This window comes from Oncorhynchus kisutch, linkage group LG8, assembly GCF_002021735.2.
Source record: "Oncorhynchus kisutch isolate 150728-3 linkage group LG8, Okis_V2, whole genome shotgun sequence".
Taxonomy (NCBI): Eukaryota; Metazoa; Chordata; class Actinopteri; order Salmoniformes; family Salmonidae; genus Oncorhynchus; species Oncorhynchus kisutch.
Genome location: NC_034181.2, coordinates 4098217 through 4125044, shown reverse-complemented (window position 1 = coordinate 4125044; position 26828 = coordinate 4098217). Strand labels below are relative to the sequence as shown.

The 26828-nt window shown below is 43.6% G+C and overlaps 1 protein-coding gene across 3 annotated transcripts in view; it reads right to left on the bottom strand.

The window, feature by feature from the left end:
• The window catches only part of LOC109879538 (protein mono-ADP-ribosyltransferase PARP8), an 83919-nt gene that overhangs the window by 9679 nt on the left and 47412 nt on the right, over positions 1 to 26828 (bottom strand). Inside the window, exons 9-22 of one of the 3 annotated variants that reach the window (XM_031829569.1) lie at positions 19411 to 19568; positions 16168 to 16296; positions 16029 to 16058; positions 15130 to 15906; positions 10610 to 10748; positions 10415 to 10468; positions 10156 to 10251; positions 7146 to 7238; positions 6944 to 7069; positions 6024 to 6089; positions 5494 to 5561; positions 4236 to 4284; positions 680 to 792; positions 120 to 192 (exon numbers count right to left, since the gene is read on the bottom strand). In XM_031829569.1, coding sequence (XP_031685429.1) covers positions 120 to 192; positions 680 to 792; positions 4236 to 4284; positions 5494 to 5561; positions 6024 to 6089; positions 6944 to 7069; positions 7146 to 7238; positions 10156 to 10251; positions 10415 to 10468; positions 10610 to 10748; positions 15130 to 15906; positions 16029 to 16058; positions 16168 to 16296; positions 19411 to 19568 — 1971 coding nt within the window. The remainder of the gene's footprint in view (positions 1 to 119; positions 193 to 679; positions 793 to 4235; positions 4285 to 5493; positions 5562 to 6023; positions 6090 to 6943; positions 7070 to 7145; positions 7239 to 10155; positions 10252 to 10414; positions 10469 to 10609; positions 10749 to 15129; positions 15907 to 16028; positions 16059 to 16167; positions 16297 to 19410; positions 19569 to 26828) is intronic. The other 2 variants (XM_031829572.1, XM_031829571.1) reach the window with 2 other exon arrangements.

The following is a 26828-nucleotide window of genomic DNA, read 5'->3' as shown; positions in this document are numbered from 1 at the left end:
CTACTGTTTACCATACATAGTAGTCTCAGGCAGTTGAAATCACAGATTGTGCTTTGTAAAAGGCTGATAAACAATTATTGGATTTGAAGATATATATATATATATTATTTTTTTTTTACCTGAAGTCTTGTGTTGGATGCAACCACCAAACCGTTTCGCAAAATGGAGTGCCAATTTTCTATGTGAGAACCACTGAACAGAGAAAAGGTCATTATTAATTATCCAATACATGATCTACTGTGTTCATCAAATAAAAGTTCATTCTCCAACTGAAAATAGCAGTGATTTTAAAAACAACATGTTTCAGAAACATAGTGTACACGACTGAAGTACTTTTAAAACAAGTGTAAGATTTTTAAAAAAAAACTTCAAAAACAGTGAGTGCACTGTGTGCCTTCATGAGCATATGAAATGATACAAAGGAAGACCAGCTAACGTTACCAACATATCCTGAAATAACATGTATATATATATATTTTTTTTTGATAGTTAAACTTGAAATGGGCATGGTCTAAATTGACTCAACAACCAAAAACAAATCTCTATATTTAGCTTTCTTAAAATGACCCAACAAATCTAGTTATTTCTAGTTGTTTATCAAAGTTAACTGGTTTTGTACTAAACGCCCCCCCCCCCCCTCCCTGTTATATATATATGATTAAAAAAAGGGGGAACATACTGGAAAGCGAAGGTACTCCCAAAGATGTTTTTGGCAGCTCTGAAGTTGGACTCTTTGGCAGGAGGACTGCTGAGTAGAAGGAACTGGTGTGGGGTGTGCATGAACTTCAACTGCTGCAGTCGTGACAGAGAGACAGGAGACACAACACGTCACAGGTGTCCCAAATGGCACCCTATTCCCTATATAGAGCAGGTAAAACGTAGTGCACTATATAGGGAATAGGGTGCGATTTGGGACACCACATTCACTCTCTCCTTTTCTGTTCTCTCTGTTCTTCACAACTCTATAATCTGCCTGTCTTCTGACCTCACTCTACAATCAGCCTGTCTTCTCACCTCACTCTACAATCAGCCTGTCTTCTGATCTAACTCTACAATCAGCCTGTCTTCTCACCTCACTCTACAATCAGCCTGTCTTCTGACCTCACTCTATAATCAGCCTGTCTTCTCACTTCACTCTATAATCAGCCTGTCTTCTGACCTCACTCTATAATCAGCCTGTCTTCTCACTTCACTCTATAATCAGCCTGTCTTCTGACCTCACTCTATAATCAGCCTGTCTTCTGACCTCACTCTATAATCAGCCTGTCTTCTGACCTCACTCTACAATCAGCCTGTCTTCTGACCTCACTCTACAATCAGCCTGTCTTCTCACCTCACTCTACAATCAGCCTGTCTTCTCACCTCACTCTACAATCAGCCTGTCTTCTGACCTCACTCTACAATCAGCCTGTCTTCTCACCTCACTCTACAATCAGCCTGTCTTCTGACCTCACTCTACAATCAGCCTGTCTTCTCACCTCACTCTACAATCAGCCCGTCTTCTGACCTCACTCTACAATCAGCCTGTCTTCTGACCTCACTCTACAATCAGCCCGTCTTCTGACCTCACTCTACAATCAGCCTGTCTTCTGACCTCACTCTACAATCAGCCTGTCTTCTCACTTCACTCTATAATCAGCCTGTCTTCTGACCTCACTCTATAATCAGCCTGTCTTCTCACTTCACTCTACAATCAGCCTGTCTTCTCACCTCACTCTATAATCAGCCTGTCTTCTCACCTCACTCTATAATCAGCCTGTCTTCTCACCTCACTCTACAATCAGCCTGTCTTCTGACCTAACTCTACAATCAGCCTGTCTTCTCACCTCACTCTACAATCAGCCTGTCTTCTCACCTCACTCTATAATCAGCCTGTCTTCTCACCTCACTCTACAATCAGCCTGTCTTCTGACCTCACTCTATAATCAGCCTGTCTTCTCACCTCACTCTACAATCAGCCTGTCTTCTCACCTCACTCTACAATCAGCCTGTCTTCTGACCTCACTCTACAATCAGCCTGTCTTCTCACCTCACTCTATAATCAGCCTGTCTTCTCACCTCACTCTATAATCAGCCTGTCTTCTCACCTCACTCTATAATCAGCCTGTCTTCTCACCTCACTCTATAATCAGACTGTCTTCTCACCTCACTCTATAATCAGCCTGTCTTCTCACCTCACTCTACAATCAGCCTGTCTTCTGACCTCACTCTACAATCAGCCTGTCTTCTCACCTCACTCTACAATCAGCCTGTCTTCTCACCTCACTCTATAATCAGCCTGTCTTCTCACCTCACTCTACAATCAGCCTGTCTTCTGACCTCACTCTATAATCAGCCTGTCTTCTCACCTCACTCTACAATCAGCCTGTCTTCTCACCTCACTCTACAATCAGCCTGTCTTCTGACCTCACTCTACAATCAGCCTGTCTTCTCACCTCACTCTATAATCAGCCTGTCTTCTCACCTCACTCTATAATCAGCCTGTCTTCTCACCTCACTCTATAATCAGCCTGTCTTCTCACCTCACTCTATAATCAGCCTGTCTTCTCACCTCACTCTACAATCAGCCTGTCTTCTGACCTCACTCTACAATCAGCCTGTCTTCTGACCTCACTCTACAATCAGCCTGTCTTCTCACTTCACTCTATAATCAGCCTGTCTTCTGACCTCACTCTATAATCAGCCTGTCTTCTCACTTCACTCTATAATCAGCCTGTCTTCTGACCTCACTCTACAATCAGCCTGTCTTCTGACCTCACTCTAGAATCAGCCTGTCTTCTCACCTCACTCTATAATCAGCCTGTCTTCTCACCTCACTCTATAATCAGCCTGTCTTCTCACCTCACTCTACAATCAGCCTGTCTTCTGACCTCACTCTATAATCAGCCTGTCTTCTCACCTCACTCTATAATCAGCCTGTCTTCTGACCTCACTCTACAATCAGCCTGTCTTCTCACCTCACTCTATAATCAGCCTGTCTTCTCACCTCACTCTATAATCAGCCTGTCTTCTCACCTCACTCTACAATCAGCCTGTCTTCTCACCTCACTCTACAATCAGCCTGTCTTCTCACCTCACTCTATAATCAGCCTGTCTTCTCACCTCACTCTATAATCAGCCTGTCTTCTCACCTCACTCTACAATCAGCCTGTCTTCTCACCTCACTCTACAATCAGCCTGTCTTCTCACCTCACTCTACAATCAGCCTGTCTTCTGACCTCACTCTACAATCAGCCTGTCTTCTCACCTCACTCTATAATCAGCCTGTCTTCTCACCTCACTCTATAATCAGCCTGTCTTCTCACCTCACTCTACAATCAGCCTGTCTTCTCACCTCACTCTATAATCAGCCTGTCTTCTCACCTCACTCTACAATCAGCCTGTCTTCTCACCTCACTCTACAATCAGCCTGTCTTCTCACCTCACTCTATAATCAGCCTGTCTTCTCACCTCACTCTATAATCAGCCTGTCTTCTCACCTCACTCTATAATCAGCCTGTGTTTATAAACATTTTATTTAACCTTAATTTAACTAGGCAAGTCAATTAAGAACAAATTATTATTTTACAATTACGGCCTACCCCGGCCAAACCCTCCCCTAACCCGGGCGACAATGGGCCAATTGTGCGCCGCCCTATGGGACTCCGGATCACGGCCGGCTGTGATACAGCCCGGGATCGAACCAGGGTCTGTAGTGATGCTTTAGACCGCTGCGCCACTCGGGAGCCCATGTCTTATGACTTCATAAATCCGCCTGTTTTAGGACTACACAGGAACACCCAGAAAAGACCTAACGCCGGACGAGAAAATACCATCAGAGAGATATTACATCGTCTAGGGAGATTAAGATTAAGTCAGACTTAACCATATATATATATATTACATCGTCTAGGGAGATTAAGATTAAGTCAGACTTAACCATATATATATATTACATTTGTTTATATTTAGTTGTAGTTTTTCAGTAACTCTAGTTCCATCTAGTGGGGAGGCAGCGTAGCCTAGTGGTTAGAGCGTTGGACTAGTAACCGGAAGGTTGCAAGTTCAAATCCCCGAGCTGACATGGTACAAATCTGTCGTTCTGCCCCTGAACAAGGCAGTTAACCCGCTGTTCCCCGGTAGGCCTTCATTGTAAAATAAGAATTTGTTCTTAACTGACTTGCCTAGTTTAAATAAAAGGTTAAATTATTATTGTTTTAAAAATGTAATCTCCTCTAATGATGTATAAAACTCACTCTGGTTACTGGTAGTTTGACGATGTGTGACCTGTTACTGCATATTACCCTAGAGAGAAGAACAAAACGGGTTACATTAGGCATTAACAGTTTGCAATACAATAATAATAATACCACTAGCTGCTGCTAGATTGCCCTGTTGTGACATACTTTAAACTGTCATTCACACTTTCTCTTCTGTTGAATGTATGAATCCACTGTCTCATGTCCTGGTCTAACTGTACATTCAATATGACAGTCAATGTCTCTGACTACTGATTGAATTGCAGGCTGACAATGGCCTAACAGCCGGAAACATTGGTTTTGCTCCTTTTGCCTCTGAAATGAATAAATAACATAAAACAATTTTGAAACCTTTTTTCGATTTCGGGACTCGTGATACAAAATCTTATGTTTCAGAAAAAAAATTGATTTATTGGGGAAATCAAGTAAAGGGTTTCTTACCTTGGCAGTAAAGGGGTTTCTTACCATGGCAGTAAAGGGGTTTCCTACCATGGCAGTAAGGGGTCTCTTACCATGGCAGTAAGGGGGTTTCTTACCATGGCAGTAAGGGGGTTTCTTACCATGGCAGTAAAGGGGTTTCTTACCATGGCAGTAAAGGGGTTTCCTACCATGGCAGTAAGGGCGTTTCTTACCATCGCAGTAAGGGGGTTTCTTATCATTGCAGTAAGGGGGTTTCTTATCATTGCAGTAAAGGGGTTTCTTACCATTGCAGTAAAGGGGTTTCTTACCATTGCAGTAAAGGGGTTTCTTACCATGGCAGTAAGGGCGTTTCTTACCATGGCAGTAAAGTGGTTTCTTACCATGGCAGTAAAGGGGTTTCTTACCATGGCAGTAAGGGCGTTTCTTACCATCGCAGTAAGGGGGTTTCTTATCATTGCAGTAAGGGGGTTTCTTATCATTGCAGTAAAGGGGTTTCTTACCATTGCAGTAAAGGGGTTTCTTACCATTGCAGTAAAGGGGTTTCTTACCATGGCAGTAAGGGCGTTTCTTACCATGGCAGTAAAGTGGTTTCTTACCATGGCAGTAAAGGGGTTTCTTACCATGGCAGTAAGGGCGTTTCTTACCATCGCAGTAAGGGGGTTTCTTATCATTGCAGTAAGGGGGTTTCTTATCATTGCAGTAAAGGGGTTTCTTACCATGGCAGTAAAGGGGTTTCTTACCATGGCAGTAAAGGGGTTTCTTACCATGGCAGTAAGGGGGTTTCTTATCATGGCAGTAAAGGGGTCTCTTACCATGTCAGTAAGGGGTTTCTTACCATGTCAGTAAGGGGTGAGCTAAAGGATCATGCTTGTCCATCTGCCTCTTAATCTCCAGGTAAGGTGCCTGTAGAGAAACAACCTTCATTTAACACCACTGGCTCAATGGGTACAACGGGACAGCACACACACACACACACAGGGGAGACATAGGAGGGGATGAGAGACATGACGAATTAGGTCCTAAACACGATGAAGAGGTAAGGGTCAAGGGTTAGGGTTAGTTACCTGGGACATTTCTCTGATAGAGCTAAGGGTCAAGGGTTAGAGTTAGTTACCTGGGACATTTCTCTGATAGAGCTACGGGTCAAGGGTTAGGGTTAGTTACCTGGGACATTTCTCTGATAGAGGTAAGGGTCAAGGGTTAAGGTTAGTTACCTCTGGACATTTCTCTGATAGAGCTAAGGGTCAAGGGTTAGAGTTAGTTACCTGGGACATTTCTCTGATAGAGCTACGGGTCAAGGGTTAGGGTTAGTTACCTGGGACATTTCTCTGATAGAGCTAAGGGTCAAGGGTTAGGGTTAGTTACCTGGGACATTTCTCTGATAGAGGTGAGACTGTCAAGGGCTCTCATCACTCGGTCATAGTCCTTTTTCTGAAATGAACCACAAGCATCATGGATCACAGGCAGTATGAACCACTTCAGAAAAGGACACAGTGAAATTCAGCAAGGATCTACCAACAACAACTAAAGTCCTCTGCATATTCAACTAAATGGTCTCTATATGGATTAGTCTTATAAATCTTATATTTTTTTGTGGGGGGTGGATTTATTGCGGGAATTCATCAAATTACTGCTGATAAAAGCTATATCCTGGGGTTGAAGGCCTAAGGCTGTTAGTAGGTTCAGGGTTAGTAAACCATACGCGGGGGTTGAAGGCCTAAGGCTGTTAGTAGGTTCAGGGTTAGTAAACCATACCCGGGGGTTGAAGGCCTAAGGATGTTAGTAGGTTCAGGGTTAGTAAACCATACCCGGGGGTTGAAGGCCTAAGGCTGTTAGTAGGTTCAGGGTTAATAAACCATACCCGGGGGTTGAAGGCCTAAGGCTGTTAGTAGGTTCAGGGTTAGTAAACCATACCCGGGGGTTGAAGGCCTAAGGATGTTAGTAGGTTCAGGGTTAGTAAACCATACCCGGGGGTTGAAGGCCTAAGGCTGTTAGTAGGATCAGGGTTAGTAAACCATACCTGGGGCTTGAAGGCCTAAGGCTGTTAGTAGGTTCAGGGTTAGTAAACCATACCCGGGGGTTGAAGGCCTAAGGCTGTTAGTAGGTTCAGGGTTAGTAAACCATACCTGGGGGTTGAAGGCCTAAGGCTGTTAGTAGGTTCAGGGTTAGTAAACCATACCCGGGGGTTGAAGGCCTAAGGCTGTTAGTAGGTTCAGGGTTAGTAAACCATACCCGGGGGTTGAAGGCCTAAGGCTGTTAGTAGGTTCAGGGTTAGTAAACCATACCCGGGGGTTGAAGGCCAGTGCCTGGGAGTCACACGGATCCACCACGGAGGGATATGGCTCAAAGATGACCACTTTCCTGGGAGACTCTAGAGCAGACCTACACATGGACACCAACAGGTCCACCACCTAGGAAACAGAGACGGACACTTAGCCAGCTGCGTGTGTGTGTGTGTGTGTGTGTGTCGTGAGTGCGCACGCATACCTGAGCTCCTGTGGCGATCTCGTCGGCTGCCTCGTTCATCACCCCCAGTGTTTGAAAGGCAAACACACACAGTTCTCGCTCACACACCGTGGGCTGTGGGGTGGACACACCACATAGACGGGATCAGATCATCTCCCATCTAGGGCCAAAACAGTCTACAGTCTGGTACATCTAGGGCCAAAACAGTCTACAGTCTGGTACATCTAGGGCCAAAACAGTCTACTGTCTGGTACATCTAGGGCCAAAACAGTCTACTGTCTGGTTCGTCTAGGGCCAAAACAGTCTACTGGACGGTTCGTCTAGGGCCAAAACAGTCTACTGTCTGGTACATCTAGGGCCAAAACAGTCTACTGTCTGGTACATCTAGGGCCAAAACAGTCTACTGTCTGGTACATATAGTAATGGGTGTGCTGCTCGTTAGCAAGTAGGTTGTTTTGGGTTAAATGAGTCAGAAACAGCCACAGTCAGTCTACCACAAGTACTACTGGTATACAAAGCCCTGACCTACAGTCGAATCATTAGGACTCAGGACAGTGATCTATAGTTGTATCATTAGGACTCAGGACAGTGATCTATAGTTGTATCATTAGGACTCAGGACAGTGATCTATAGTCGTATCATTAGGACTCAGGACAGTGATCTATAGTTGTATCATTAGGACTCAGGACAGTGACCTATAGTTGTATCATTAGGACTCAGGACAGTGACCTATAGTTGTATCATTAGGACTCAGGACAGTGATCTATAGTTGTATCATTAGGACTCAGGACAGTGATCTATAGTTGTATCATTAGGACTCAGGACAGTGATCTATAGTTGTATCATTAGGACTCAGGGCAGTGATCTATAGTTGTATCATTAGGACTCAGGACAGTGATCTATAGTTGTATCATTAGGACTCAGGACAGTGATCTATAGTTGTATCATTAGGAGTCAGGACAGTGATCTATAGTTGTATCATTAGGACAGTGATCTATAGTTGTATCATTAGGACAGTGATCTATAGTTGTATCATTAGGACTCAGGACAGTGATCTATAGTTGTATCATTAGGACTCAGGACAGTGACCTATAGTTGTATTATTAGGACTCAGGACAGTGATCTATAGTTGTATCATTAGGACTCAGGACAGTGATCTATAGTTGTATCATTAGGACAGTGATCTATAGTTGTATCATTAGGACAGTGATCTATAGTTGTATTATTAGGACGCAGGACAGTGATCTATAGTTGTATCATTATGACTCAGGACAGTGATCTATAGTTGTATCATTAGGACTCAGGACAGTGACCTATAGTCGTATCATTAGGACTCAGGACAGTGATCTATAGTTGTATCATTAGGACTCAGGACAGTGATCTATAGTTGTATCATTAGGACTCAGGACAGTGATCTATAGTTGTATCATTAGGACTCAGGACAGTGATCTATAGTCGTACATTAGGACTCAGGACAGTGACCTATAGTCATATCATTAGGACTCAGGACAGTGACCTAAGGTCGTACATTAGGACTCAGGACAGTGATCTATAGTTGTATCATTAGGACTCAGGACAGTGACCTATAGTTGTATCATTAGGACTCAGGACAGTGATCTATAGTTGTATCATTAGGACTCAGGACAGTGATCTATAGTTGTATCATTAGGACTCAGGACAGTGATCTATAGTTGTATCATTAGGACAGTGATCTATAGTTGTATCATTAGGACAGTGATCTATAGTTGTATCATTAGGACAGTGATCTATAGTTGTATCATTAGGACTCAGGACAGTGATCTATAGTCGTATCATTAGGACTCAGGACAGTGATCTATAGTCGTATCATTAGGACTCAGGACAGTGATCTATAGTCGTATCATTAGGACTCAGGACAGTGACCTATAGTTGTATCATTAGGACTCAGGACAGTGATCTATAGTTGTATCATTAGGACTCAGGACAGTGACCTATAGTTGTATCATTAGGACTCAGGACAGTGACCTATAGTTGTATCATTAGGACTCAGGACAGTGACCTATAGTTGTATCATTAGGACTCAGGGCAGTGATCTATAGTTGTATCATTAGGACTCAGGACAGTGATCTATAGTTGTATCATTAGGACTCAGGAAAGTGATCTATAGTTGTATCATTAGGACTCAGGACAGTGACCTATAGTCGTACATTAGGACTCAGGACAGTGACCTATAGTTGTATCATTAGGACTCAGGACAGTGATCTATAGTCGTATCATTAGGACTCAGGACAGTGATCTATAGTTGTATCATTAGGACTCAGGGCAGTGATCTATAGTTGTATCATTAGGACTCAGGACAGTGACCTATAGTTGTATCATTAGGACTCAGGACAGTGATCTATAGTTGTATCATTAGGACAGTGATCTATAGTTGTATCATTAGGACTCAGGACAGTGATCTATAGTTGTATCATTAGGACTCAGGACAGTGATCTATAGTTGTATCATTAGGACTCAGGACAGTGACCTATAGTTGTATCATTAGGACTCAGGACAGTGATCTATAGTTGTATCATTAGGACTCAGGACAGTGATCTATAGTTGTATCATTAGGACTCAGGACAGTGATCTATAGTTGTATCATTAGGACTCAGGACAGTGATCTATAGTCGTATCATTAGGACTAAGTACTTCTCTGGTTGGTGCCAACATCACATCATGCTTTAAAACAGGAGTGGGCAACTCCAGTCCTCCAGGGTCTGATTGGTGTCACTCTTGTTCTCCATTCCTAACAAACACAGCTGATTAATCAAATTGCATTCTAAACTGAAGATCATGATTAGGTGATTATTGGAGTCAGGTGTGTTAGTTGGGACTGGGGGCAAAACTGTGACACCAAATCAGGCTCTCGAGGACTGGGGTTGCCCATCTCTGCTTTAAAACCTTACGGGGGTCTGGTTACATTTAGCTGTATGGGCTGAACTGAATATAGCTCTGGTTTTTTTTCTCTCTCTTCTTGTACTGTGTGTTAGTATGTGTGTACAGTACTCACTCTGAGCATTGGTCCGTTCTGGAACACGTGTGGTTCGTCACACACCACACAGAACTCATTCAGGACCGGAATCCTCTGCTCAGCATATTCCATGGTCTGTTGTGACAGAAGGCATGATTAGAGAACATGATAAATGCTCATATAGATTTTATAACGTGTATTAACTCATTCTACATGTACACATTTGCTTGAAGTAAACGTTTACAGAACATATTATTGATAGAAGAAGAAGCTCAGGTGAAATTCAGGGAGCATTTACCTGGACGAGGAAACCTCTGTCTTTTATTGGTATGGACTTGGCTCCATTGTTTGGCTGTAAAGGAAGAGAGGGAAGTTTGTTACCTGCCTGTGATCCAAAAAAGGTCAACAATCCCTGTTTCTAATGAAAAATCAAGATCAACCAATCATGAGAGGATGCCTTTCGGATCAATCAATCACCAGCAGCCTTACTGACCGGCGTTGGCGTGGCGAGCGAAGGGGCGAGGATCCCGATGAGCCCTGAGGTAAGAGAGAGCCGCCTCCCCTCGGACAGAGACACAGAGTCCTTGAAGATGTCTGCTGCTTTGCCCATCTTGGTACTGCTGGAGTAGGACCTGAGGTAACATGGAGGCATTGATGAAGCAGTAGGACCTGCAGTAACATGGAGGCATTGATGAGGCAGTAGGACCTGAGGTAACATGGAGGCATTGATGAGGCAGTAGGACCTGCAGTAACATGGAGGCATTGATGAGGCAGTAGGACCTGAGGTAACATGGAGGCATTGATGAGGCAGTAGGACCTGAGGTAACATGGAGGCATTGATGAGGCAGTAGAACCTGAGGTAACATGGAGGCATTGATGAGGCAGTAGAACCTGAGGTAACATGGAGGCATTGATGAGGTAGTAGGACCTGAGGTAACATGGAGGCATTGATGAGGCAGTAGGACCTGCAGTAACATGGAGGCATTGATGAGGCAGTAGAACCTGAGGTAACATGGAGGCATTGATGAGGCAGTAGGACCTGAGGTAACATGGAGGCATTGATGAGGCAGTAGAACCTGAGGTAACATGGAGGCATTGATGAGGCAGTAGAACCTGAGGTAACATGGAGGCATTGATGAGGCAGTAGAACCTGAGGTAACATGGAGGCATTGATGAGGTAGTAGGACCTGAGGTAACATGGAGGCATTGATGAGGCAGTAGGACCTGCAGTAACATGGAGGCATTGATGAGGCAGTAGAACCTGAGGTAACATGGAGGCATTGATGAGGCAGTAGGACCTGAGGTAACATGGAGGCATTGATGAGGCAGTAGAACCTGAGGTAACATGGAGGCATTGATGAGGCAGTAGAACCTGAGGTAACATGGAGGCATTGATGAGGTAGTAGGACCTGAGGTAACATGGAGGCATTGATGAGGCAGTAGGACCTGCAGTAACATGGAGGCATTGATGAGGCAGTAGACCTGAGGTAACATGGAGGCATTGATGAGGCAGTAGAACCTGAGGTAACATGGAGGCATTGATGAGGCAGTAGGACCTGAGGTAACATGGAGGCAGTAGGACCTGAGGTAACATGGAGGCATTGATGAGGCAGTAGGACCTGAGGTAACATGGAGGCATTGATGAGGCAGTAGAACCTGAGGTAACATGGAGGCATTGATGAGGCAGTAGGACCTGAGGTAACATGGAGGCATTGATGAGGCAGTAGGACCTGAGGTAACATGGAGGCATTGATGAGGCAGTAGGACCTGAGGTAACATGGAGGCATTGATGAGGCAGCAGGACCTGAGGTAACATGGAGGCATTGATGAGGCAGTAGGACCTGCAGTAACATGGAGGCATTGATGAGGCAGTAGGACCTGCAGTAACATGCATTGATGAGGCAGTAGGACCTGCGGTAACATGGAGGCATTGATGAGGCAGTAGGACCTGCAGTAACATGGAGGCATTGATGAGGCAGTAGGACCTGCAGTAACATAGAGGCATTGATGAGGCAGTAGGACCTGCAGTAACATAGAGGCATTGATGAGGCAGTAGGACCTGAGGTAACATAGAGGCATTGATGAGGTAGTAGGACCTGAGGTAACATAGAGGCATTGATGAGGCAGTAGGACCTGAGGTAACATAGAGGCATTGATGAGGCAGTAGGACCTGAGGTAACATAGAGTCATTGATGAGGCAGTAGGACCTGAGGTAACATAGAGGCATTGATGAGGCAGTAGGACCTGAGGTAACATAGAGGCATTGATGAGGCAGTAGGACCTGAGGTAACATGGAGGCATTGATGAGGCAGTAGGACCTGAGGTAACATAGAGGCATTGATGAGGCAGTAGAACCTGAGGTAACATGGAGGCATTGATGAGGCAGTAGAACCTGCAGTAACATGGAGGCATTGATGAGGCAGTAGGACCTGAGGTAACATAGAGGCATTGATGAGGCAGTAGGACCTGAGGTAACATGGAGGCATTGATGAGGCAGTAGGACCTGAGGTAACATGGAGGCATTGATGAGGCAGTAGGACCTGAGGTAACATAGAGGCATTGATGAGGCAGTAGGACCTGAGGTAACATAGAGGCATTGATGAGGCAGTAGGACCTGCAGTAACATGCATTGATGAGGCAGTAGGACCTGAGGTAACATGGAGGCATTGATGAGGCAGTAGGACCTGAGGTAACATGGAGGCATTGATGAGGCAGTAGGACCTGCAGTAACATGCATTGATGAGGCAGTAGGACCTGAGGTAACATGGAGGCATTGATGAGGCAGTAGGACCTGAGGTAACATAGAGGCATTGATGAGGCAGTAGGACCTGAGGTAACATAGAGGCATTGATGAGGCAGTAGGACCTGAGGTAACATGGAGGCATTGATGAGGCAGTAGGACCTGAGGTAACATGGAGGCATTGATGAGGCAGTAGGACCTGAGGTAACATGGAGGCATTGATGAGGCAGTAGGACCTGCGGTAACATGGAGGCATTGATGAGGCAGTAGGACCTGAGGTAACATAGAGGCATTGATGAGGCAGTAGGACCTGAGGTAACATAGAGGCATTGATGAGGCAGTAGGACCTGAGGTAACATGGAGGCATTGATGAGGCAGTAGGACCTGAGGTAACATAGAGGCATTGATGAGGCAGTAGGACCTGAGGTAACATGGAGGCATTGATGAGGCAGTAGGACCTGAGGTAACATAGAGGCATTGATGAGGCAGTAGGACCTGCAGTAACATGGAGGCATTGATGAGGCAGTAGGACCTGAGGTAACATAGAGGCATTGATGAGGCAGTAGGACCTGAGGTAACATAGAGGCATTGATGAGGCAGTAGGACCTGAGGTAACATAGAGGCATTGATGAGGCAGTAGGACCTGAGGTAACATGGAGGCATTGATGAGGCAGTAGGACCTGAGGTAACATAGAGGCATTGATGAGGCAGTAGGACCTGAGGTAACATAGAGGCATTGATGAGGCAGTAGGACCTGAGGTAACATGGAGGCAGTAGGACCTGAGGTAACATGGAGGCATTGATGAGGCAGTAGAACCTGCGGTAACATGGAGGCATTGATGAGGCAGTAGGACCTGAGGTAACATAGAGGCATTGATGAGGCAGTAGGACCTGAGGTAACATGGAGGCATTGGTGAGGCAGTAGGACCTGAGGTAACATAGAGGCATTGATGAGGCAGTAGACCTGAGGTAACATGGAGGCATTGATGAGGCAGTAGAACCTGAGGTAACATGGAGGCATTGATGAGGTAGTAGGACCTGAGGTAACATGGAGGCATTGATGAGGCAGTAGGACCTGCAGTAACATGGAGGCATTGATGAGGCAGTAGAACCTGAGGTAACATGGAGGCATTGATGAGGCAGTAGGACCTGAGGTAACATGGAGGCATTGATGAGGCAGTAGAACCTGAGGTAACATGGAGGCATTGATGAGGCAGTAGGACCTGAGGTAACATGGAGGCATTGATGAGGCAGTAGGACCTGAGGTAACATGGAGGCATTGATGAGGCAGTAGGACCTGAGGTAACATGAGTTGCTGCTTTTAGTGTTTGTTTTTGCGTATTTATGTATCATCTGGTGCCAACAAATGTTCCTTCCTTTGGGGATCAATAAAGTACGATGTTACGTTAATATGTTATCTTTGGGGATGTTAATATGTTATCTTTGGGGATGTTACGTCAATATGTTATCTTTGGGGATGTTAATATGTTATCTTTGGGGATGTTACGCTAATATGTTATCTTTGGGGACGTTAACATGTTATCTTTGGGGATGTTAACATGTTATCTTTGGGGATGTTAACATGTTATCTTTGGGGATGTTAATATGTTATCTTTGGGGATGTTAATATGTTATCTTTGGGGATGTTACGTTAATATGTTATCTTTGGGGATGTTAATATGTTATCTTTGGGGATGTTACATTAATATGTTATCTTTGGGGATGTTAATATGTTATCTTTGGGGATGTTACGTTAATATGTTATCTTTGGGGATGTTACGTTAATATGTTATCTTTGGGGATGTTAATATGTTATCTTTGGGGATGTTACGTTAATATGTTATCTTTGGGGATGTTAATATGTTATCTTTGGGGATGTTAATATGTTATCTTTGGGGGTGTTACGTTAACATGGTATCTTTGGGGATGTTAACATGTTATCTTTGGGGATGTTACGTTAATATGTTATCTTTGGGGATGTTACGTTAATATGTTATCTTTGGGGATGTTACGTTAATATGTTATCTTTGGGGATGTTAATATTTTATCTTTGGGGATGTTAATATGTTATCTTTGGGGATGTTAATATGTTATCTTTGGGGATGTTACGTTAATATGTTATCTTTGGGGATGTTAATATGTTATCTTTGGGGATGTTAATATGTTATCTTTGGGGATGTTAATATGTTATCCCTGGGGATGTGACGTTAACATGTTATCTTTGGGGATGTTAATATGTTATCTTTGGGGATGTTAATATGTTATCATCTTACCTGCTGAGGAGGTGGTGGTGTTTCAGTCCATCCAGCTTCTCCGTCCTGATAGAACCAGAGCACGACCTACTGAGCAGCCTGTGGTGCTTTAAACCTCCCCCAAGACTACCTCCACCAAGACTACATCCACCAAGACTACCCCCTCCACCACCACTCGGGCCCAGGCCACCAACACCTCCCCCAAGACTACCTCCCCCAAGACTACATCCACCAAGACTACCCCCTCCACCACCACTCGGGCCCAGCCCACCAACACCTCCCGCAAGACTACCTCCCTCAAGACTACCTCCCCCAAGACTACCTCCCCCAAGACTACCTCCTCCACCACCAACACCTCCCCCAAGACTACCTCCCTCAAGACTACCTCCCCCAAGACTACCTCCTCCACCACCACCCCCTCCCCCACCTCCTCCCACTCCCGCATGCTCACAGCGGGGGTCGCCGGAGCACGAGCGAGGCAGGAGCTTATGGGGAGCGGGTCGGAGGTCCTCTGGTTTGACCACAGCCATGCAGGGCCTGCCCAGGCGGTGGGGTTTGAAGGGCAGTGGTCCGGGCCCTCCTCCGTGGTCCATACGGGGGTCTCCGCTGGACAGGGAAAGGCCCAGGAGACGGTGGGTAGTCTTGGTCCCGGGGCCGCAGCCGTCCACCTCAACCTGCTGTTTGGCGGTGCTGGTGTAAGTCCGACGGAGAAGGCGGTGGGATTTAGAGACGCCATCTTGTTCTGGCTTCAGCTTCTTTTTGCTCTTGACACAGCCGGGAGGCGGGTAGCTGGGAGATCTGAAGACGAAGATAACTTTATTGTCCAAGATACACACATGATGGGAACGGAGAGAGTAAACCCAGGCTCAATTCTGCCTAACCAATCAGAGAGCAAAAGTGGAGATACTACCATATCATACCTATCTGATCCTTTCAGATACAGTAAGTGCCTATGTGGTAAGGAACAAGAAATGTCTGTAGTTTAATTACAGTGACAGACAGATTCAAATCGATAATTATGTTAGACGTAAAATGTCAGTGTTAGGATGTTTCTCTGACCTGCGGAGGGTCGAGAAGATGTGGAGGGGAGATTTGCCCTTCTTGTCACCCTTGTTTTTGTTGCGAGAGCAGTTGAGTTTCTCTTTACTCTGGAGTTTCCACTGCTGGGTGACAAACGTCTGCATTATCCTGAAGAGAGAGAGGGAAATAAAGGATGTAACATCACATTATCTTTGTAGAGAGAAGAAACAAACGTGTTATTTTTTGTATTTTACCTTTATTTTACTAGGCAAGTCAGTTAAGAACAAATTCTTATTTTCAATGACGGCCTAGGAACAGTGGGCAACTGCCTGTTCAGGGGCAGAACGACAGATTTGTACCTTGTCAGCTCGGGGATTTGAACTTGCAACCTTCCGGTTACTAGTCCAACACTAACCACTAGGCTACCCTGTCGCCACCATGTGGATCCCTTCATTATCCAATGAAGGGATCCACAATTCAACAGATTCGGGCTCATTTCCTTCAAAAGAAAGACATTTCCTTGTCTGCACTAATTTCAACTACTAACTGTATCTAGTTGTATAAAAAATGAAAACCCCATAGGGTTGGATTGACACACCAGTGAGTCAATCTAAGTTACATAACAAAACAATACCCATAAAAATCCATACATTTAAGAGATATGTTGTTGTTGTTGTTGTTGTTGTTGTTGTTTTTTTTTTTGTTGCATTGGATGCGTCTCAATCCACCAGTTTCGCACTTCCGCATCTGCTGTGAAATATTGCCACCTACACTGCCATCAGAATGTATTCAGACCCCTTCCTCTTGTGTTGTTAAGTTACAGCCGTATTCTAAAATCTATCTACACACAATACCCCATAATGACAAAGCGAAAACAGTTTTTTGGGGGGAAAAATGTGCTAATTTATAATAAAAAAAATAAAAACAGAAATACCTGATTTACATAAGTATTCAGACCCTTTGCTATGAGAATATAATTGAGCTCAGGTGCATCCCTGTTTCCATTCATCTTCCTTGAGATGTTCCTATAACTTGATTGGAGTTCGCCTGTGGTAAATTCAATTGATTCAAACACGATTTAGACATATCTGTCTATATAAGGTCCCACACAGTTGACAGTGCATGTCAGAGCAAAAACCAAGCCATGAGGTCAAAGGAATTGTCTGTAGAGCACCGAGACAGGATTGTATCGAGGCACAGATCTGGGGAAGGGTACCGAAACATTTGCGGCATTGTAGGTCCCCGAGAACACAGTGGCCTCCATCATTCTTTTAATTTTTTTATTGTACCTTTATTTAACCAGGCAAGTCAGTTAAGAACAAATTCTTATTCTCAATGACGGCCTAGGAACAGTGGGTTAACTGCCTGTTCAGGGGCAGAACGACAGATTTGTACCTTGTCAGCTCGGGGGTTTGAACTCACAACCTTCCAGTTACTAGTCCAAACCTGCTCCAGAGTGCTTAAGACCTCAGACTGGGGTGAAGGTTCACCTTCCAAGAAGACAACCACCCTAAGCACACAGCCAAGACAATGCAGGAGTAGCTTCTGGACAAGTCTCTGAATGTCCTTGAGTGGCCCAGCCTGAACCCGGACTTGAACCTGATCGAACATCTCTGGAGAGACCTGAAAATAGCTGTGCAGAAACGCTCCCCATCCAACTTGACAGAGCTTGAGAGGATCTGCAGAGAAGAATGGAAAAAACTCCCCAAATACAGGTGTGCCAAGCTTGTAGCATCATACCCAAGAAGACTCAAGGCTGTAATCGCTGCCAAAGGTGCTTCAACAAATTACTGAGTAAATGGTCTTGTATATTTATGTAAAAAACAAATATCAACCAAAAAATTGGTCATTATGGGGTATTTTAGAATAAGGCTGTAATGTAAGAAAATGTGGAAAAAGTTAAGGGGTCTGAATACTTTCTGAATGCACTGTATTTTATATATTTATTTATGACAGACACTTCTAAACCTGGTTGCTTATCATACATTTTTTGACCTTCATTTCTTGCTATTTATGAATGCATTTCTATGGGCTATAGTAGTAAAGTTTCAGCACCTACTCATTCAAGAGTTTTTCTTTATCTTCTACATTGTAGAATAATAGTGAAGACAATCAAAACTATGAAATTCCACATATAGAATCATGCAGTAACCAAAACAAGTGTTAAACAAATCAAAATATATTTTAATATTTGAGATTCTTCAAAGTAGCCACCATTTGCCTTGATGACAGCTTTGCACACTCTTGACATTCTCTCAAGCAGCTTCATGAAGAATGCTTTTCCAACAGTCTTGAAGGAGTTCCCATATAATATTATGCTGAAAAAATTACAAATTTGGACTCATCAGACCAAAGGGCAGATTTCCACCAGTCTAAGGTCCATTGCTCGTGTTTCTTGGCCCAAGCAAGTCTTCTTATTGGTGTCCTTTAGTAGTGATTTCTTAGCAGAATTTTGACCATAAAGGCCTGATTCACGCAGTCTCCTCTGAACAGTTGATGTTGAGACGTGTATGTTACTTGAACTCTGGGAAGCATTTATTTGGGCTGCAATCTGAGGTGCAGGTAACTCTAATGAACTTATCCTTATTCTCTGGGTCTTCCTTTCCTGTGGCGGTCCTCATGAGAGCCAGTTTCATCATAGCACTTGATGGTTTTTGCGACTGCACTTGAAGAAACTTTCAATGTTCTTGAAATATTCTGTATTGACTGACCTTCATGTCTTAAAGTAATGATGGACTGTCGTTTCTCTTTGCTTATTTGAGCTGTTCTTGCCATAATATGGACTTGGTCTTTTACCAAATAGGGATATCTTCTTTATACCACCCGTACCTTGTCACAACACAACTGTTTGGAAAGAAATTCCACAACTTTTAACAAAGCACACCTGTTAATTGATATGCATTCCAGGGGACTACCTCATGAAGCTGGTTGAGAGAATGCCAAGCTGTCATCAAGGCCAAGGGAGGCTACTTTGAAGAATCTCACATTGAAAAATATATTTTGATTTATTTAACACTTTTTTGGTTACTACTTGATTCCATATGTGTTATACAATGTAGAATATAGAAAAACCCTTGAATGAGTAGGTGTTTATATACCTAAAGTAGCCAAGTGATACATAGATACAGTATGCCCATTTTAAAACAATTCCATATGTCCGATTATCACCCCGATTATCTCTCTCAACTCTAAAGAATTAAGTAATTGTATCTATTAATTGAGAGATTTAAACAACAATTCCACTCTCTAGGTGTTGAAAGGGCAGAACCATCTGTCACTTACTTCTTCATCTGATGTCCCAGTCCAAACCGGTCTTTAGTCGACACCTGGAATACGTCCACCGTGGGGACTGGTCCATTCAGGTACTGTGTCAGAGAGCAGTGAAGACGCACGATCACCGGTTCCCTGCGGATCACGTCCCACGCCAGGGCTATTTCCTCCTGACGACCAAAACAAAATCAGAAACATCTTATTTTCTTTTTAACATAGTGTTGTTTGGCTTCTTTGATTGCAAGACAAGGCTAAACGTCAGTATAGAGACAAAGTAGAGTCGCAATTCAACGGCTCAGACACAAGAGGTATGTGGCAGGGTCTACAGTCAATCACGGATTACAAAAAGAAAACCAGCCCCGTCACGGACCAGGATGTCTTGCTCCCAGACAGACTAAATCACTTTTTTGCCCGCTTTGAGGACAATACAGTGCCACTGACACGGCCTGCAACGGAAACATGCGGACTCTCCTTCACTGCAGCCGAGGTGAGTAAGACATTTAAACGTGTTAACTCTCGCCAGGCTGCAGGCCCAGACGGCATCCCCAGCCGCGCCCTCAGAGCATGCGCAGACCAGCTGGCCGGTGTGTTTACGGACATATTCAATCAATCCCTACACCAGTCTGCTGTTCCCACATGCTTCAAGAGGGCCACCATTGTCCCTGTTCCCAAGAAAGCTAAGGTAACTGAGCTAAACGACTACCGCCCCGTAGCACTCACTTCCGTCAACATTAAGTGCTTTGAGAGACTAGTCAAGGACCATATCCATATCACCTGACACCCTAGACCCACTCCAATTTGCTTACCGCCCAAATAGGTCCACAGAAGACGCAATCGCAACCACACTGCACACTGCCCTAACCCATCTGGACAAGAGGAATACCTATGTGAGAATGCTGTTCATCGACTACAGCTCGGCATTTAACACCATAGTACCCTCCAAGCTCGTCATCAAGCTCGAGACCCCGGGTCTCGACCCCGCCCTGTGTAACTGGGTACTGGACTTCCTGACGGGCCGCCCCCAGGTGGTGAGGGTAGGTAACAACATCTCCACCCCGCTGATCCTCAACACTGGGGCCCCATAAGGGTGCGTTCTGAGCCATCTCCTGTACTCCCTGTTCACCCACGACTGCGTGGCCACGCACGCCTCCAACTCAATCATCAAGTTTGCGGACGACACTACAGTGGTAGGCTTGATTACCAACAACGACGAGACGGCCTACAGGGAGGAGGTGAGGGCCCTCGGAGTGTGGTTCAGGAAAATAACCTCACACTCAACGTCAACAAAACTAAGGAGATGATTGTGGACTTCAGGAAACAGCAGAGGGAGCACCCCCCCTATCCACATCGACGGGACAGTAGTGGAGAGGGTAGTAAAAACATGTTTGCACTTTGTCGTTATGGTATTGTGTGGTGAGAGAAAAAAAAGATTTAATCAATTTTGAATTCAGGCTGTAACACAACAAAATGTGGTATAAGTCAGGGGTATGAATACTTTCTGAAGGCACTGCACATATGTGTATCATGTACCATGTGCTCTGTAATGCATTATAAAACGCTTATAATGAATTATGTGTTGTGACTAACTATAAGTGGTAATAACATCTTATGGTGCTTTCACAGAAAATGGCAGGATGGAAGGACTGTCTGTGAAGAACAGATGTTGTTTCACTTGTTTTTTCTTGTTGAATATAGAGGAGAAGATGTGTACAGCACATGAAGGTATAGTGGAATATCTCTATGTAGTCTACTGTATGTATGGTCACTCTGACTGAGAAGTCTGTGTGGGAGGAGGGATGGCTGTGCCCAGATAAAAATAACCTCCCACTGCAAGACAGGGGAACAGAGGAAAACCCCTCCCCTATATCTCCCTGTCTTTCTCTTTATCTCTCCACCTCTCTCTCTATTGGTCTATTCTCTTCTCTCTCTTTCTCCCCTGCTCTCTCCTTCTCTTTCCCCATTCCCTCTTTCCTTCCTTGTCTGTCTCTCTCTCTCTCTCTCTCTCTCGCTTGCTCTTTCTTTCTCGTTTTCTTTCTCTCGCTCTTTCACTCTCTCTCTCTCCTCCCTCTTTCTTTCCATCCCAACCCTGACCATACAGTGCCTTGCGAAAGTATTCGGCCCCCTTGAACTTTGCGACCTTTTGCCTAATTTCAGGCTTCAAACATAAAGATATAAAACTGTATTTTTTTGTGAAGAATCAACAACAAGTGGGACACAATCATGAAGTGGAACGACATTTATTGGATATTTCAAACTTTTTTAACAAATCAAAAACTGAAAAATTGGGCGTGCAAAATTATTCAGCCCCTTTACTTTCAGTGCAGCAAACTCTCTCCAGAAGTTCAGTGAGGATCTCTGAATGATCCAATGTTGACCTAAATGACTAATGATGATAAATACAATCCACCTATGTGTAATCAAGTCTCCGTATAAATGCACCTGCACTGTGATAGTCTCAGAGGTCCGTTAAAAGCGCAGAGAGCATCATGAAGAACAAGGAACACACCAGGCAGGTCCGAGATACTGTTGTGAAGAAGTTTAAAGCCGGATTTGGATACAAAAAGATTTCCCAAGCTTTAAACATCCCAAGGAGCACTGTGCAAGCGATAATATTGAAATGGAAGGAGTATCAGACCACTGCAAATCTACCAAGACCTGGCCGTCCCTCTAAACTCTCAGCTCATACAAGGAGAAGACTGATCAGAGATGCAGCCAAGAGGCCCATGATCACTCTGGATGAACTGCAGAGATCTACAGCTGAGGTGGGAGACTCTGTCCATAGGACAACAATCAGTCGTATATTGCACAAATCTGGCCTTTATGGAAGAGTGGCAAGAAGAAAGCCATTTCTTAAAGATATCCATAAAAAGTGTTGTTTAAAGTTTGCCACAAGCCACCTGGGAGACACACCAAACATGTGGAAGAAGGTGCTCTGGTCAGATGAAACCAAAATTGAACTTTTTGGCAACAATGCAAAATGTTATGTTTGGCGTAAAAGCAACACAGCTCATCACCCTGAACACAACATCCCCACTGTCAAACATGGTGGTGGCAGCATCATGGTTTGGGCCTGCTTTTCTTCAGCAGGGACAGGGAAGATGGTTAAAATTGATGGGAAGATGGATGGAGCCAAATACAGGACCATTCTGGAAGAAAACCTGATGGAGTCTGCAAAAGACCTGAGACTGGGACGGAGATTTGTCTTCCAACAAGACAATGATCCAAAACATAAAGCAAAATCTACAATGGAATGGTTCAAAAATAAACATATCCAGGTGTTAGAATGGCCAAGTCAAAGTCCAGACCTGAATCCAATCGAGAATCTGTGGAAAGAACTGAAAACTGCTGTTCACAAATGCTCTCCATCCAACCTCACTGAGCTCGAGCTGTTTTGCAAGGAGGAATGGGAAAAAATTTCAGTCTCTCGATTTGCAAAACTGATAGACATACCCCAAGCGACTTACAGCTGTAATCGCAGCAAAAGGTGGCGCTACAAAGTATTAACTTAAGGGGGCTGAATAATTTTGCACGCCCAATTTTTCCGTTTTTGATTGTTAAAAAAGTTTGAAATATCCAATAAATGTCGTTCCACTTCATGATTGTGTCCCACTTGTTGTTGATTCTTCACAAAAAAATACAGTTTTATATCTTTATGTTTGAAGCCTGAAATGTGGCAAAAGGTCGCAAAGTTCAAGGGGGCCGAATACTTTCGCAAGGCACTGTATGCTTTAGTTGATACAATATTGCAAGTTCGCTAGAGAGAGCTTCAGACCAGATCCAGTTGATTGATTTGATACAATATTGCACTTAACTAGTATAGCTCAAATCAAGACAGGCAGGCAGACAGGCTGAGTACAGAGATTAATGTGATTGAAAGAACTATCATTTTCATCAATAGATTTTCTACTGTTTTTATTTTGTCGGCTTTATGTATTTTTACTTAGTTCCTCGGCGTACACATCACGGACAAACTGAATTGGTCCACCCACACAGACAGCGTCGTGTCCAACCTCAGCACTCACAAACTTCTACAGATGCACAATCGAGAGCATCCTGTCGGGCTGTATCACCGTACGGCAACTGCTCCGCCCACAACCGTAAGGCTCTCCAGAGGGTAGTGAGGTCTGCACAACGCATCACCGGGGGCAAACTACCTGCCCTACACCACCACTACTAGACACCTAAACCACCCGATGTCACAGGAAGGCCATAAAGATCATCAAGGACAACAACCACCCGAGCCACTGCCTGTTCACCCCGCTATCATTCAGAAGGCGAGGTCAGTACAGGTGCATCAAAGCAGGGACCGAGAGACTGAAAAACAGCTTCTATCTCAAGACCATCAGACTGTTAAACAGCCACCACTAACATTGAGTGGCAGCTGCCAACACACTGACTCAACTCCAGCCACTTTAATAATGGAAATTGATGGAAATTGATGAAAAAGATATCACTAGCCACTTTAAACAATGCTACTTAATATAATGTTTACTTACATACCCTACTAGAGGTCGACCGATGATTTTTTCGACGCCGATACCGATTAAATCGGATGATTATTTTTATATTTGTAATAATGACAATTACAACAAAACTGAATTACTCATTTTTTACTTAATATAAAACATCAATAAAATCTATTTAGCCTCAAATAAATAATGAAACATGTTCAATTTGGTTTAAATAATGCAAAAACAAAGTGTTGGAGAAGAAAGTAAAAGTTCAATATGTGCCATGTAGAAAAGCTAACGTTTCAGTTCCTTGCTCGGAACATGAGAACATATGAAAGATGGTGGTTCCTTTTAACATGAGACTTCAATGTTCCAAGGTAAGAGGTTTTAGGTTGTAGTTAATTATACTATTTATAGGACTATTTCCCTCTATACCATTTCTATTTCAGGAGACCTTTGACTATTGGATGTTCTTATAGGCACTATAGTATTGCCAGTGTAACAGTATAGCTACCGTCCCCGTCCTTGCCCCTACCTGGGCTCGAACCAGGAACACATCGACAACAGCCACACATCGTTACCCATAGCTCCACCAAAGCCGCAGCACAAGGGGAATAACTACTACAAATCTAAAAGCGAGTGACGTTTGAAACAGTATTAGCGCACACCCAGCTAACTAGCTAGCCATTTCACATTGGTTACACCATTAGGCTGATAGGCTTGAAGTCATAACCAGTGCTGTGCTTGTGAAGAGCTTCTGGCAAAATGCACTAAAGTGCTGTTTGAATGAATGATTACGGGCCTGCTGCTGCTCAGTCAGACTGCTCTATCAAATCAGACTTAATTATAACATAATAACACACAAATCAAAATCAAATCAAATTTATTTATAAAGCCCTTCGTACATCAGCTGATATCTCAAAGTGCTGTACAGAAACCCAGCCTAAAACCCCAAACAGCATGCAATGCAGGTGTAGAAGCACGGTGGCTAGGAACAACTCCCTAGAAAGGCCAAAACCTAGGAAGAGACCTAGAGAGGAACCAGGCTATGTGGGGTTGCCAGAAATACGAGCCTTTGGTCATTAATATGATCGAATCCGGAAACTATCATTTCGAAAACAAAACGTTTATTATTTCAGTGAAATATAGAACCGTTCGGTATTTTATCTAACAGTTGGCATCCATAAGTCTAAATATTCTTGTTACATTGCACAACCTTCAATGTTATGTCATAATTACGTAAAATTCTGGCAAATTAGTTCGCAATGTTGTTTTTTATAAGATAAGTTTAATGCTAGCTAGCAATTTACCTTGGTTTCTATTGCATTAGCGTAACAGGCAGGCTACTCGTGGAGTGCAATGTTTAGAGCGTTGGACTAGTTAACTGTGCAGTTGCAAGATTGGGACCCCTGAACTGACAAGGTACAAATCTGTCGTTCTGCCCCTGAACAAGGCAGTTAACCCACAGTTCCTAGGCAGTCATTGAAAATAAGAATGTGTTAACTGATTTGGCTAGTCAAATAAAAGGTATAAAAAATCTAATAAAAATGAAATGCTAAATAAAAAAATAATTGGAAGTCGGCGCTCAAAAATACCGATTTCCGATTGTTATGAACACTTGAAATCGGTCCTAATTAATCGGCCATTCCGATTAATCGGTTGACCTCTATACCCAACATTACTCATCTCATAAGTATATGTATATACTGTACTCTATATCATCTACTGCATCTTTATGTGATACATGTATCACTAGCCACTTTAAACTATGCCACTTTGTTTACCTACTCATCTCATATGTATATACTGTACTCGATACCATCTACTGCATATGCCGTTCTGTACCATCACTCATTCATATATCTTTATGTACATATTCTTTATCCCTTTACACTTGTGTGTATAAGGTAGTAGTTGTGGAATTGTTAGGTTAGATTACTCGTTGGTTATTACTGCATTGTCGGAACTAGAAGCAACAAGCATTTCGCTACACTCGCATTAACATCTGCTAACTATGTGTATGTGACCATTAACATCTGCTAACTATGTGTATGTGACCATTAACATCTGCTAACCATGTGTATGTGACCATTAACATCTGCTAACCATGTGTATGTGACCATTAACATCTGCTAACTATGTGTATGTGACCATTAACATCTGCTAACTATGTGTATGTGACCATTAACATCTGCTAACCATGTGTATGTGACCATTAACATCTGCTAACCATGTGTATGTGACCATTAACATCTGCTAACTATGTGTATGTGACCATTAACATCTGCTAACTATGTGTATGTGACCATTAACATCTGCTAACCATGTGTATGTGACCATTGACAAATTTGATTTGAGTTTTTATTATTTTAACATGGGGTCAATCCATTAAACCATGCTATTTTAGGGTGCAGACCTACACGGTTAACATGGGGTCAATCCATTAAACCATGCTATTTTAGGGTGCAGACCTACACGGTTAACATGGGGCCAATCCATTAAACCATGCTATTTTAGGGTGCAGACCTACACGGTTAACATGGGGTCAATCCATTAAACCATGCTATTTTAGGGTGCAGACCTACACGGTTAACATGGGGTCAATCCATTAAACCATGCTATTTTAGGGTGCAGACCTACACGGTTAACATGGGGCCAATCCATTAAACCATGCTATTTTAGGGTGCAGACCTACACGGTTAACATGGGGTCAATCCATTAAACCATGCTATTTTAGGGTGCAGACCTACACGGTTAACATGGGGTCAATCCATTAAACCATGCTATTTTAGGGTGCAGACCTACACGATTAACATGGGGTCAATCCATTAAACCATGCTATTTTAGGGTGCAGACCTACACGATTAACATGGGGTCAATCCATTAAACCATGCTATTTTAGGGTGCAGACCTACACGGTTAACATGGGGTCAATCCATTAAACCATGCTATTTTAGGGTGCAGACCTACACGATTAAC